The following is a 13,223-nucleotide window of genomic DNA, read 5'->3' as shown; positions in this document are numbered from 1 at the left end:
GCATGTGGATATTTAAATGAACAATCCCACAATGGGTGTGGGAAAGAACCGTGTCAGCTGTTCTGTCTTTCACAGTATGAATGAAATAATTTTAAAAGACTTTTTAGCTTCCTCAAATTCGTATTTACATCATCACTATGGACATGCAGAGTATTAAATGTGAAATTTCTCAAAGTTAGTATTAGCATTCTCAGCTGCAGGAAAGTGGCTGTCACAGTTGCCAATCAAGAAAACAGAATTTGCAAAAGAATTGTATGTGTACTCATGTGCCTATGTGCCATCCATGATGCAATGACAGAGATAATTCAGATATGTGAACTTCAACTGCCAACTGCTTCAAGTACCAAAATATAAATATAAACCACTGGTATATTCCACAAATATACAAAAATCCAAACAAAATTCATGCCTCTGATTGCTTGGGAAGACATTACTTTTTCTTACCTTTGCAGTTTGATCTTTACTACCATCATTAACCACTATCACTTCATAAGTGAATGAAGGATCTTGTTTCTTGAAAATAAAAGAAGAAATAATGCATTTATTTCAATTTCATCAATTTCATCCAATTTCTTAATTAGGCAATAGGTCTTTCAAACGTCATTATTCTTTTCTCCCTAGCAGTCACTCATAGTTGCCAACAGATACTAATATGATGCAGTAAATTTGTTAAGATGGCATAATTACAGAATTTTGCTATATTTGATGCAGGTAATGTTACACTGGCTTGTCATGCTACCATCTAGAACTGAAAAATCAATTTGGCTGTAGAAGATGGAAGCTCAGAAAAACATCACTTTTAAGAAAACTGAAACAAAACAAAATCCACAAACTTTCACAATGAGCTTCTTACCCAGAGAACAAATCTTAATGAAGAACAGATGCTTATGAGACTTGTTGGAACAAACCAGGACTTAGTTTAGAAAGTTAAATGCATGGTTAATCCTTAGCCCTGTCTTGGGCAGATTTCATGCATATGAAGGTTGTTTCATCCTACAGTAGCACATTAAATTTTTACTTATTTAAAAATCCTTTTGGCACTTGATCTAAAAATAACTGGTAAGAGACAGAAGCATTATTTCTAAGTGGTCAAGTACTACTGTTTTAAGGTACACTAACATAAAAAAATAACTAGATCACTGACTTCTTATACATAATACACAGAGAAAGAATGAATCTTGAATGCAAAAAGAAAATACCTGTCTTTTTTCTAGATAATCCAAAGCTTCATCCATCATAAGTGGTACTAGAGAAAAGGTGGAGGAGGTCAGGTTAGTAGCTTTTAACATCAAAAGCACCTGCACAAGCAAGCTGACAACAGCCACAAAGCAAGGCTGAGCAAATCAACTCTGTCATAAAACACTACCTTCAGTAAACAAACTTAGCAGCGGCAACTCTAAGTGCTGTCTTTTCTGAATGCAGAAAGAACACTGAAGAAAATCACACACGTGACAAAAAGACAGGATAAAAACTTTTATTTGGAGGAACCAAATTTTCATTTTGAAGTATGTAATTCTCTACACAACATTAAAGGAAAAAAAAATCATTCTTTGAGACTGACCCTGTAAAGCAGCAGTAACTTCATGTATTTAAGCAAGCTGTCAGCTTGTGTACTGCCACATCAGCTTTAGAGCCTGATTATTTCTATCACATCTAAAAGCCTTCACTCAGTATCAGGTACTCCTATCTATGGCCAAGTCAAACACAAACCCGTGAGATCATCACTTTTTCTGCTTGTCTGAAGCTGCTGTTGTTTAAAGAGTAGGAAGCTCTCAAATCAATTTAAAAGCTATTTTACTACTTCTTGCCTCACAGCATTTGCAGGGGCAATGAACAGCCCATTCTTCTGGGGTTTATTAAAACTAAGAGGATTCTTACAAGTGCCCCATGCTATTTTTAGCAGTAGAAATCAAGTTACACTATGCCTTAATTTTGAAATTCAATGTACTTGGACTGTTTTCTGGAAACTGTGTCCAAAATCTGATTCGTAATCTGGCCTGCCAGAATCTACTGCTAATCCAACTGACCTCCCCATTATTACAGTAACAACAGATAGATTTTCTTCTTTTCCTCAAAACTAGAAAAATCTTACACCGGTTTTCCTCATTGTACGAAGGCACAACGACAGAGAGTCCTCTCGTAGCAGGATCATGTATATTTGGTGCAGATCCTTTCCTGCACTCAGCATCTTCGTGCGGCATTGTTTTGGCAGTTACGTGAGCGATTACACAAATCTGTGATGAAGAAGAAATGAAAAAAGTTGTCAAGCATTCTGTTAGAAGTTTACCTAGCTGTTAAATGTGCTACCAGGGGCAACCAAGTATATTTTAGTAATGAGGTGGGTCACTGCTGTGGAATTTCACACAGGACCAAAACCCTCTCACGCCGTTTGGTTACTCCCACTCTGACCACTGTCAGCATCATTGGCTTGCTGCTGTTTTTATGTGCAAAGTCGTGAAGCAAGCTCCTTCCCCAAGTAACCTTGAGTACATAAGCAGGTGGCACCTCTGATCCCCCACCAAGGCACCGAAATCAATGGCAAGGCTCACGACCAGCCAGCCATATGTGCTTGCAAAACTAAGGCTCTGATTACTTTTTGCATGGCTGAAAAAAAAAAAGCAGTAGAACTTGGGTTCTGGAGCACTTTTACTTGGTGCCATCACACACAGAATCACCTGTGTTGAAAAAGACCTGTGAGATCACCGATGCCCCAACACCACCGTATCAATTGGACGGCAGCACTGAGTGCCACGTCCAGCCTTTCCTTGAACACCTGCAGGGACGGTGCCTCCGCCACCTCCCGGGGCAGGATGCATACGTGGCACTGTGGACAGGCAGCACAATTTCGCTTCCCTGGGGGGTCGACCTTCTTAATCTCGCAGGGCGTTTCGAATACGCAGAAACACAGCCACTTCCCAAATGGTTAACGCAAGGCGTTACCAGGACATTTCCCAACACGCACTGTAAGGCTGAAATGCTCCGTCCTGGCGCCCTTTGCCAGGCACGGCACCCCACGCCTTGCCGAAACACGTTCCCCGCACAACCCCCGCACAAGCGCAGCCCCGCCGGCTTCCGCCGCCCGGCCCGGGCCGGCCCTGCCGCCTGCGGGGCGCGGCGCGCCGGAGCCGCGCTGCGGGTCACGCCCGCGCCCACACCGCCCCGGCCCCCCACACCGCCCCGGCCGCGCGGGGTCCCTCGAGGGCTTTATGCGGGGAGCGGGCTCGGCGCGTCTGGGCGGGACGGGGTCGGTGCTGCGGGGGTTGTGGAGCCCCGACGTGTGCGGGAAAGACTGAGCAAGCGGGGTTTGGCCAGGCGGGAAAAGGCCCGACAAAAAGCGGAGCTCAGTGAGGCCCCGAGCTACCTGCTAGCAGAATTGCGGAGTATAACGAGGTGGATCCTTAGAGAGCAGCGAGCCCAGCTCCTGGCCCTGTGCAGGACGCCCCCAGGAGTCACCATGTGCCTGGTTATCCAAGCACTTCTTGGGCTCGGGCAGTTTTGGTGCTGTGACCTCTGCCCCCGGGAAGTTCCAGTTCCAGTGCCCAATCACCCTCTCGGTGACAAACGTTTTCCTAATCTCTGACCTAAACCTCCCCTTACAGCTGGTAGAATTATAAGTTAAAACTGTAGGGAATACAATGACTTCCCATTTATAACTACTCGCTTTAGAATAGTAAAATGGTTTGGCTCAGAGGGGATTTTCCCAGATCATCCAGTTGCAGTCCCCTCTGCCGTGGGCAGGGACACCTTTTGCTAGACCAGGTTGCTCAGAGCCCCATCCAGCCTGGCCTTGAAAGCTTCCAGGCACACACGGGGCATCCACAGCTTCTCTGGGCAGTCTGTCCCAGCATCCTTGATTCTGTTGTATGGCTTAAAAGCTTCAAACGAGGTTTAGCGACTGCTGTTACATGAATTGTAAGACAACAGACCTTGTGTTGGGCCTGTAGTCCAGTGGTACTGGACCAACACATATGGATCCAACAGGGGCCAATTCATGCTGGCCATTATGTTGGTGATGCCTCTGTGTGTTAGTTTCCGTTTGGAAGACTTGCCTATTCCACTTATCTTTTTTCCATCCCTGCTCCAGAAGCACTATTTTAACAAAACTGTGAATGCTTTTTTAAATATTGGCAACACTTTTTATAAAAAAAATTTTTTTACGTTAATGATCCCTGCTTAAAATACTAATACACAGGTACTGTTACTAGTGCATGATTAATAATAAGTATATATTATTTCTCATCTGAAGCACTGCATGAAGCATATTTTGTAATTTTATATTTTCTCAAAGATTCTAAGAAAAACTGAATAATTTAAATCTTTTATACAATTTTCTGCATCTGAATGCAGTCCTTGAACTAACAGATATTTCACACAGTGTAGTAAAATTTTCCTTTTTGCATTCCTTGAAAGACACCTTCCTTCCTTCACCCTTCTGTCACTAAACACTTCTTTCGATTTAAAGCAAATAGGATTATTGAAGTGAAAGCTGGCAGTTTTTGTTACGTGTATGTGCAGGCATGTTCCTAGTATGGAAGAAGCATTTTGGAAGTGACTTTAGGAAAACATCTTTTTTTTAGATTAGTTTAAAATTTCCTCATTGTTCTGTAACTGTATTGCTAAGCAGCTTTGTCAGGCGTCTTGATTCCCAGATTGTTTATTGTTTTGGGTTTGTGCTTTTTTAAAGATTTTTTTATGTTTTTTCTCTTGTGTCTTGCCTACTCAGGAGCTTGCATTTGAACTTCTCTTTCTATTTGTTCTAGAACTGTGGAACCGTTGGAATATTACAGAAGGTTTTTGGTGAGTGAAATATAAGATGCCTGTACAAGTTCCTTATAGTGATTTTTTTTCTTGCTTGCTTCTGCTCTTCTGACTGTATGGAAATCTGAAACTATTGCAATGGAAACTGAAAAAAACCCCAAAAAACTGTCTGAGCAGGCAAAAAACATTTGTGCACTTCAGAAAATGTTTTTCTTTCCATCTGTGGTATTGATGCTGTTCATCTTGATGGGTAAATGCTTCTCTTGGTCTTGAAAGTAGTTCAGGTTAAATTTGACCAGGATGCAGGTTTTTGCCTAGTATAAAATTATGTCAAACCAGGCTTTTAGATGCTGCAAAAATTAGTAATTGCTTCTAACCATGCTAACTGTGCACACTGTAACTGCAGAGGAAGAACACTGACTTTTGTTACCTGAAATTAGTTCAGCTATTACTGAAGTTGTATTGACTTAGAAATCAATCCGGTATTATTGCAAATTTTGGTTCTCATAATTGAACCAAAAGCGTTTGCTTTTGAAAACTTGAAAGTATGGTGAGTAACAATTCAGATCTAAAATGATGGAATATTGTTTTCAGTTTCTAACATAAGGGTTATGTGTTGTACAGCTTCTGACTGATGTTATTTGAATGCTGTATTTTCTTTGGGTGCAGGGTTTTTCTTTTGTTTTCTTTAGTTCACTCTGATTTTAAGAGCTCCACTAAGCAATGCAGCAGGTAGAAACTCTTATTTTAAGTTACCAGTGCATGTTCATTCTTGGATGATGTTCTGAATCTAGTCTCCTGTTGTTCCTGTCCTTGAGACAATCAGTCTATTGTTATATTATCTGAATAAATTTAAATGGATTTTTAAAATCAGGAGTTTTCTTTTGCAGGCCTGCAACCACAAACTACGTATCAGTTGATTAAAAACTAGCTAGAGTGTGACTGAGTTTTCCCTAGTATTTTTGAGAAGACAGTATTCTTTTTTATGAAATTCTGTAGCAAAAATATTACTATTATTTGATAAAGTATGTTTTCTAATTTGAAGTTTGTAATTTTTCTTTAGAAAGAGAACTGTCGGCCTGATGGAAGAGAGTTGGGTGAATTTCGGACAACCACTGTCAACATAGGCAAGTGCTTGTGTGGAATAATAATAATAATAATGGGGGAGGTATTATTAATATCAGGTTATAGTGGTGACCTTAATGACTTGCAAACTGGTTTTCTTGGTTCTTGCATTTGGAAACCAGGAAGAGGAAGGATTTTTTCTTTACAGTTTCAACAAGGATGAAGAAGAATGTGTGGTACAATGACATCCTTGAGCATTGTTTTCAGTCCTGTTCCTGGGCTAATGTGCACGGTGCAATTAGTCAATTCTGCTCCGGTATGTGCAGCACAATTTAGGACATCCTTGAGCATTGTTTTCAGTCCTGTTCCTGGGCTAATGTGCATGGTGCAATTAGTCAATTCTGCTCTGGTATGTGCAGCACAATTTATCAATCACTTCCAGTTTGGTGTCATCTGCCCTCACAAGTTTGCAGATGACACCAAACTGGAAGTGATTGATATGCCAGAGGGTTGTGCTACTATCCAGAGGGCCCTCAGCAGGCTGGAGAACCTCAGCCATTTTGTGTGATTGACTTATTAATACAGAGGTTCTTTCCCACTCTGGATTAGAGACTTTGCTTGGGCTGTGTTTAGTATAAAGTGATGGAAAGTAAACACTCCGTGAAGGTTGGATGTTATTTTGCGCCCTTTGAAGGGAAAATAGATTTTATTGAACAATACTTTTTCTCTTCAGGTTCAATTACAACTGCAGATGGTTCTGCCCTGGTGAAATTAGGAAATACCACAGTGATTTGTGGAGTAAAAGCGGTATGGTTGGTTTTTATCTTTATTTATCTGTTAGCTGACTTTGTTCATTTGTGTTTAGAATTAATTGCCCATGGAGTTACAATAATGTACCAATCAGATGCAATTACAGTCTTTCACCTGAGTTACTTCCAGACCTGAAAGTTAATACATAATGTAATTGTATAAACCTACCTGTATAGTCTGAGAAACATGTATTTTTGTGATGCCCATCGTGTATGGGGAAAGATGTGTACAAAAATAAAGTCCTTGTTATTTCTAGATAAAAGCTCTGTAATTGAAAAGTTCCTGAACATGGATCAGTAAGTGCACTGGGAAAGAGCTGGCTGGACTATTGAATGTCTTGTAGCCTCAACTCTACTGCTGGCCTGCCCTGACCTACAAGACAAATGACTGTTCATCCCTGTGCTGACTTCTTCCATAGGAAATTTACAGACAAGGACTGATTAAAAATGAGTTGTGCAAATTACTCATTGTAATAATAATTGGGAAGAAAATAACCATTTGTATATAGAACAGCTGAAAAATATTTTGTACAAAATTCTTAATTTTTCTCTTTTCTATTTCTCCAGGAACTTGCAGCACCTGCAGTGGATTCTGCTAATAAGGGATATATTGGTAAGTGTTTCAGTATGGATTTGAGGTTTTGTATTACTTCAGCTAAAAGGCTGTGGAAATTGTGTTCTGTAGATTTCTTAAAAGAATTAATTTTGATAGAATTTTATTGCAACCCTTCAAATTAATTTCGAAATTGGTATCCAGGCATCTAGAATTCCCTTTGCTTTGCTTGTGAGTTTTCCATATACAGCTACCTTTTTGTTGCTGTTTCCAGGCTGGGCATGAAAGGAAACCTGCATAATAGTGTATATTAAGAGGGAGAAGATACTCTGTAAAATATAGTGGCATGCATGGTTGTGCAAAGGCACGTTAACTTCTGTTTCAAAGTCCCAGTAGGCAAAAAAATGTAACTGAAAAACAGTGAAATAAAAACTGTTTATTTCTCAGAGAACTGTAAGTCCCAGTGGTACCTGCTCACTTGTTTGGAGTTTCTTTGGAAATAAAATAATTCTGTGGAATTGAGAGACAAAATCCCCTTTTTCTAAGGCATCTCCCAAGTATGTTGTTTTCAGTAAGCTTAACTATGCTTAGGTTTTTTTCATGAACGTTTATGCATGTTTTTGCTTCAAGTCTAAAGCCTCAGGTTTTACTGGTGGATGGAAAGCAGACAGCATACCAGTGAAGTCAGGCAGTGGGATGGAAATGGTACTGCTTCTTGATCTGCTGAAAAGTGCTTAACACTTAAAGTATTTGTGTGGGTCATGATAGAGAATGATTATAAACAGAGAATGGTAGCTAGGAGTATGTGCTTTTCCATGGAATATATATAGTTTCTGAGTACAGAGAGTACTACAAGTTCTTTAATACAAACTCATGCATAACTGTTTTTGAGGGGAGAATAAGGAAGGCTTGCTTGAAAAATTCTTGGTCTTGCCTTTCATTTGAAGTACATAAAATAGTATTAAGAGCATCTGTTATTTATTTTTTCTTTTTGATTACCCATTGCCTGCTTTCTTTGCTTTATGACTAATGATTCTTGCTATATAGTTCCAAATGTGGAGCTGCCATCCCTCTGCGCAGAGAGGTTTCGCTCTGGACCACCTGGTGAAGAAGCTCAAGCAGCCAGCCAGTTCATCGCAGATGTGATTGAAAAGTAAGAACCATCTTAGTACTGTTAAAACACAAGCAACTCTGCAAGAGTTTTCTATTGCCTTGCTTACTCTCATTTTATTTTAGTTCACAGATGCTTGTGAAAGAAGATCTGTGTATTGCCAATGGCAAGGTAAGTTGTATCTCAGAATGAAGAGGGAGATAGTAACAAGATCACAGGACCTGTACACAAGTACAAATACAGAAGGTATTTAAGGTTAGAGGGGGTTTTAGTGTTGTTTTTGCTTTTCAGTGTTCATAGTTTACATCCTAAGTGCAAAAATCAAATAATAGAAATAAGTATCTCTATTTAGTGTGGCCAAAATTTTCCTAATCTATTGCACCATTTGCTTAGCTGATGTAATTTCTCACATGTGCAAACCTTTTTTGATAGCTTGCATGGGTGTTATACTGCGATATCATATGTCTGGACTATGATGGAAACCTTCTGGATGCCAGTGTCTTTGCTTTGTTGGCAGCATTAAAAAATGGTAAGGCTTCCTTAGAACCAGAGACATTCTGATTAGTGTTTCTTGGAGAAATGCACTCGTTTTGAACGCTGATAAGTGGGCAACTTGTTCCTGGGACTGTTTGTTTCCTGTCATCCGAATGCAATACAAGGTGGAAATGATGGTGGGATGCCATAGGTGTGTAACACATGAAAAGTAGGATCTTTTTTGTACACTTATTATTGCTTTTTTAAAAGACTAATAGCTATTCTGCCACATGTTCTCTGGAGTGAGATACCCGAGTCTTTTGGCAGTGGCCATGAACGAGTTTAACATCTACATGGAGTATTACTTTGATAGTGTATTTTGTGTAGGCAGGATGAGCTGCTGGAGGCTTTGCTTACACAAGTACTTTGTGACAACAGAATATTCCTTTCCTAGATTAATGAATTATCGTCTGTTAAAAATATGTGTGGCCTGAGTGTTTGCAGGTGTGTGGCTTATAAATGCATGAAGGCAGCAGTTTAAAAGGAAGCTTATGGCAAGGCCTCCCTTTCTAACTGTGAATTACCAGCTTTGGAATTGCCCTAGCTACTTTGCTCCTTGTCACCAGCAATGTATGGGTTGTCACAGCAAGAGTTAGCTGAAGGTCAGGTTGCACTGTTTCTACAAATATATACAATTCATGACATGAGACTATATTCCTAGTTTTTATATGTCCAGTAGACTTGGGGAAAAATACTTCTGGTTAAATATGACTCTGAAGTATTTTAATTGTCTGGCATTTTGGAAGTAGAAAATATTTGTGTGTAAAGAGAAAAGCTTCTGTTGCCTAGAGTACAAAATCAAATACTTCCTTGAATGGGTAGTTCTAAGCTAAATACTTTCCTTGAATTCAAAATATTTTTTTTTTAATAGTGAGTACCATTAGTGTAGGAAAAACTATTCTGATTGATTTTCAGTGGGTTAAGAGAACAGCTTAAATATTGTCAACAGTTGTTGTCAACATCTCTAGGCCTGCTAAATCCAGCATGTTTAATATTAGACCATTGTAATTTTTTAATCTCTTCAGTGCAATTGCCGTTGGTTACGATAAACGAAGAAACTGGTTTATCAGAAGTTAATTTAAAACAGAAGAATCCTTTGATTATCAGAAAGCATCCGGTTGCCACATCATTTGCTGTATTTGATGAGTAAGTTCCAAACTGTTTTGTACTTTATGGAAACAACAGTGTCTGTAAAACAAATGGAAGACAGAGGATGCCACCGGTGATGTTTGTGCGCTTCTGCCAGGGATGAGAGTGGAGCCTCAGGCAATGCTGCCCCAGCCATCTTAAATCCACAGCCTCTCTCATTGAAGGGGCCTCTAGTACTGTGATGTAAGGAGTGCAAGGAACAAAGTGTAGTCTGTACTGTGCAGCTTCTTCCTGTGGCTTAAAGCAGAAGTGGTTCCCAACCTAAAAGCTAAGTTTAAAAGTGCAGGGATGGGTACTGTTTTAGGTTTTTGAAGTATCTCTAAGATGAAAACATTACCAGTGCAATTAATGTTTTAGAAATCTGTGTAATGGATAGAAAGGATGATAGCTTATGCCAAGGATATAGTCAACAAAGGAAGTAGGAAATAGCAGTCCAGTTAGAACCCTGGAACCTCTGGATAACTGAAAACATAATTACCCAAGGTGAAGTGTAACTAGCATGCTTAAGTCATGTTCATGTAGGAAGAGAATCTGATTACAAGAATTCAAAGTAATCACATCTAATAACTTGATTGCTCATCTGAAATTGTCTACTTGCTCTTCCTCATGTCAAGAATGTTGTGTTCTGCTGCTGTTTTTAAGAAATGCAGTAATTTCTGGTGATATCCATTTGCAAAGCAGAAAGTGACAGGATAGTGCTCACTGTGCTATTCAAGATTTAGGCCTGTTTGAAGATCTAGGGGGGTTATGGCACATTAATGTGTATTCACAGAAATTATTAGTATGGGCCTTTCATCCAAGTAACAAATGGGGTGGGAAGAGCAATAATCTCAAATGTTGACTAAGTGATTACCAAAATGCACCAGAGCAGGACATTATTGGTACTTTAGAATGCCTCTGTTAATTGCTTTGATACCATTTCTGCTGGGTCTGAAGTTTGATGTACACTGAGAGTTTGGGTAACATACTAGGCAGACAGCTGTCAGTAGGGTATTATTTACACACAAATCACACATACTTGCATGTAGACCAAAAAGCTGCTGGGGAAGAATGCTTTCCATGAGTGTCTGTTGGGCTTTGTTTCCTTCCCTGAAACCAACTGTTGCATCAGACAAGTTACTGAAGTCTCCTTTTACCTCCTAAACTTAAGTACTGAGGGGGTGTCTGCCTGTGTTGTGTGGTTTGTATATATATATATACATATTTTTTTTTTTTTTGTTATTCTGGTTAATAGAACTAACTGTTGCATCAGATGAGTTACTGAAGTCTCCTTTTACCTCCTAAACTTAAGTACTGAGGGGGTGTCTGCCTGTGTTGTGTGGTTTGCATTGTTATTTTTTTCTTAATAACCCTTTCAATAAAATGCTTTACATACTCTGGCTTCCAGAGGCATTTTTCTTCTGCATAAAAGGCCTTCTTGAATAAATGGAAGTGGTAGGTTGCTGGTTAGTGTGGTCATGGCTGAGGAGCACTGCTGCAGGGCTGCTCCTGTGGCAAGCGACCGTGTACGTCAACAACAGCCATGCACTGAACTGCTCATGTGACAGTATGACAGCCAGAATAAGCTGTTTTAAAGCAACCCAGTGAATCTGTTTTTGAACTATTCCCAGTCTGAGTGAGGTTAGAGTTCACTGACAAAAAATTGAGAACTACTTTGGTGAACTTACCAGTGGAAATGAGTTTTGCTTTACGGTGTCTGGTAGAAATTAATGCAGCCTACACCTAAAACCAATGCCAGTCTTCAGTGTAACTACAAAATAATTACTGCAATCTTTCATATTGCATACTGCAAATGGCAATTTAGTGGCATTTTCCTGCAATACATCACTGTCACAAATTTATGAAACCACTTATATGGCTATTTTCCACATGATTATGTGGAATCTCCCACATTTTTGGCTATTTTCTTTTTTTTTTTTTAATTGGTGCATTTTGGTAGGAGAACAGAAAGCTTGAGCACTAAACTGATCTACAAGTATTTTGTAAGACTACAGTAAAAATTGTATTTTGCCATAACATTAATGGAGCAATGTATACCAACATATCTGCATGCATTTCTTTTACAAGCACATTACTCATTGTTGATCCAACTGCTGAAGAAGAAGATTTAGCAACGGGAACAGTAACCATTGTAACTGATGAAGAAGGCAGACTGTGTTCTGTCCATAAACCAGGTACTTCTAAATGTACTACAAAGAAACCTATGGAGATGATGTTAGATCAAGAAAAGATTCTGTACCTGCTTTGCTTTGTGAGATGCAGGTGCTTTATGGTAACAGAGTGTCTGCTTGAATAGTCCTTAAATTACCTGCTCTTGAAAGGAGTTTTAAGATGATGGGTGGCATGACTAAAGTTCAAAAAGCAGTCACAGCAGAGGACTAATTCTGGGCCTGTTACAGTTTGTTTGTTGCCATTATCTTTGCCTGAAGCTAAGGGAAAAATGCTGCATGCTCCCTAGTGAAAGGTGCTGGTAATGACAGTTACTGTATTAATGCTCACGTTTGGAAATCACAGTTAGATACACGTAACTGAAGTATAAGTAGAAAATCAAATTGTTCCCTTCAATGTTTAGGTGGAAGTCCTCTTACAGGAGCCAAGCTTCAAGACTGTATCACCAGAGCAATTACAAGACACAAAGAAGTAAAGAAGCTGATAGACAAAGTAATAAAAAGTATAACACCCAAGTGAACAAAAAAAGAGCTCTTTTCAAAAATGGATTTGTAAAAATTGTATTTGTTACAGTGTTCACAAACCTTTTATACTAAATAAACAAATACCAATACTACATTTACAAAGTTCATTTTTTCTAAAATGTTTTTCACCCTTATTCTATGTACAATGTTGTTGACTGGTAAAAAATACAAGATAAAACATTCTGTTAAAAAATTAAGTGACTAGAGGAAACCAGATCCTAGCCGCTTTATAGATGAAATTTCTAAGTTCTGTAAGGTTGGCTTCCAAAATCAGTTCATTTCTTTTAGTGTAATGTCAAAAGTTCATTTTCCCACCAATCATATAAAACACTAATTTTATTTTAAGCCTGTTCCTTAATAATCTGAAAAAAAAAATCCCCTTCCAGTCAATTTTTGGGGCGGGGAGGCAAGTCTCATGATTTTGGAGGGGCTGGTGTGCCTCTTTTCCTTTTACTTTTTGAGTGGCTGCCTGAATGTTGTTGATGATGCAGGTGAGCTGCTTGTGCTGCTGCCGCTGCCATAGCCATTTGATGCTGCAAGAATCGCAACTG

At 39.3% G+C, this 13,223-nt stretch overlaps 3 protein-coding genes across 13 annotated transcripts in view; 1 reads left to right on the top strand and 2 right to left on the bottom strand.

Annotated features, from left to right (window-relative positions):
• ALG5 (ALG5 dolichyl-phosphate beta-glucosyltransferase) overlaps nucleotides 1-3,501 on the bottom strand; it is a 20,687-nt gene extending 17,186 nt beyond the window's left edge. Inside the window, exons 1-4 of one of the 3 annotated variants that reach the window (XM_039696596.1) lie at nucleotides 3,362-3,501; nucleotides 2,093-2,234; nucleotides 1,200-1,246; nucleotides 445-513 (exon numbers count right to left, since the gene is read on the bottom strand). In XM_039696596.1, the coding sequence (XP_039552530.1) occupies nucleotides 445-513; nucleotides 1,200-1,246; nucleotides 2,093-2,201 (225 nt within the window). In that variant the 5' untranslated portion in view covers nucleotides 2,202-2,234; nucleotides 3,362-3,501. Of the gene's footprint in view, nucleotides 1-444; nucleotides 514-1,199; nucleotides 1,247-2,092; nucleotides 2,235-2,675; nucleotides 2,797-3,361 lie in introns of those variants that run through there. The other 2 variants (XM_039696597.1, XM_039696595.1) reach the window with 2 other exon arrangements.
• Nucleotides 2,975-12,764, top strand: EXOSC8 (exosome component 8). Its single transcript, XM_039696641.1, has 11 exons — nucleotides 2,975-3,390; nucleotides 4,761-4,797; nucleotides 5,822-5,885; nucleotides 6,557-6,630; nucleotides 7,200-7,245; nucleotides 8,233-8,338; nucleotides 8,422-8,467; nucleotides 8,729-8,825; nucleotides 9,856-9,976; nucleotides 12,047-12,153; nucleotides 12,552-12,764. The coding sequence occupies exons 1-11, from the start codon at nucleotides 2,975-2,977 to the stop codon at nucleotides 12,665-12,667; spliced, it is 1,230 nt and encodes a 409-aa protein (XP_039552575.1). The 3' UTR covers nucleotides 12,668-12,764.
• Nucleotides 12,693-13,223, bottom strand: part of SUPT20H (SPT20 homolog, SAGA complex component) — a 29,787-nt gene continuing 29,256 nt past the window's right edge. For 8 of the 9 annotated variants that reach the window (XM_039696583.1, XM_039696588.1, XM_039696590.1 and 5 more), the window contains one exon: nucleotides 12,693-13,223. In XM_039696583.1, coding sequence (XP_039552517.1) covers nucleotides 13,086-13,223 — 138 coding nt within the window. In that variant the 3' untranslated portion in view covers nucleotides 12,693-13,085. The other variant, XM_039696589.1, reaches the window with a different exon arrangement.

This window comes from Passer montanus, unplaced genomic scaffold, assembly GCF_014805655.1.
Source record: "Passer montanus isolate IOZ18808 unplaced genomic scaffold, ASM1480565v1 scaffold99, whole genome shotgun sequence".
NCBI classification, from domain to species: Eukaryota; Metazoa; Chordata; class Aves; order Passeriformes; family Passeridae; genus Passer; species Passer montanus.
Note: the sequence above shows the minus strand (reverse complement) of the source record. Positions and strands in the feature narration are given on the sequence as shown.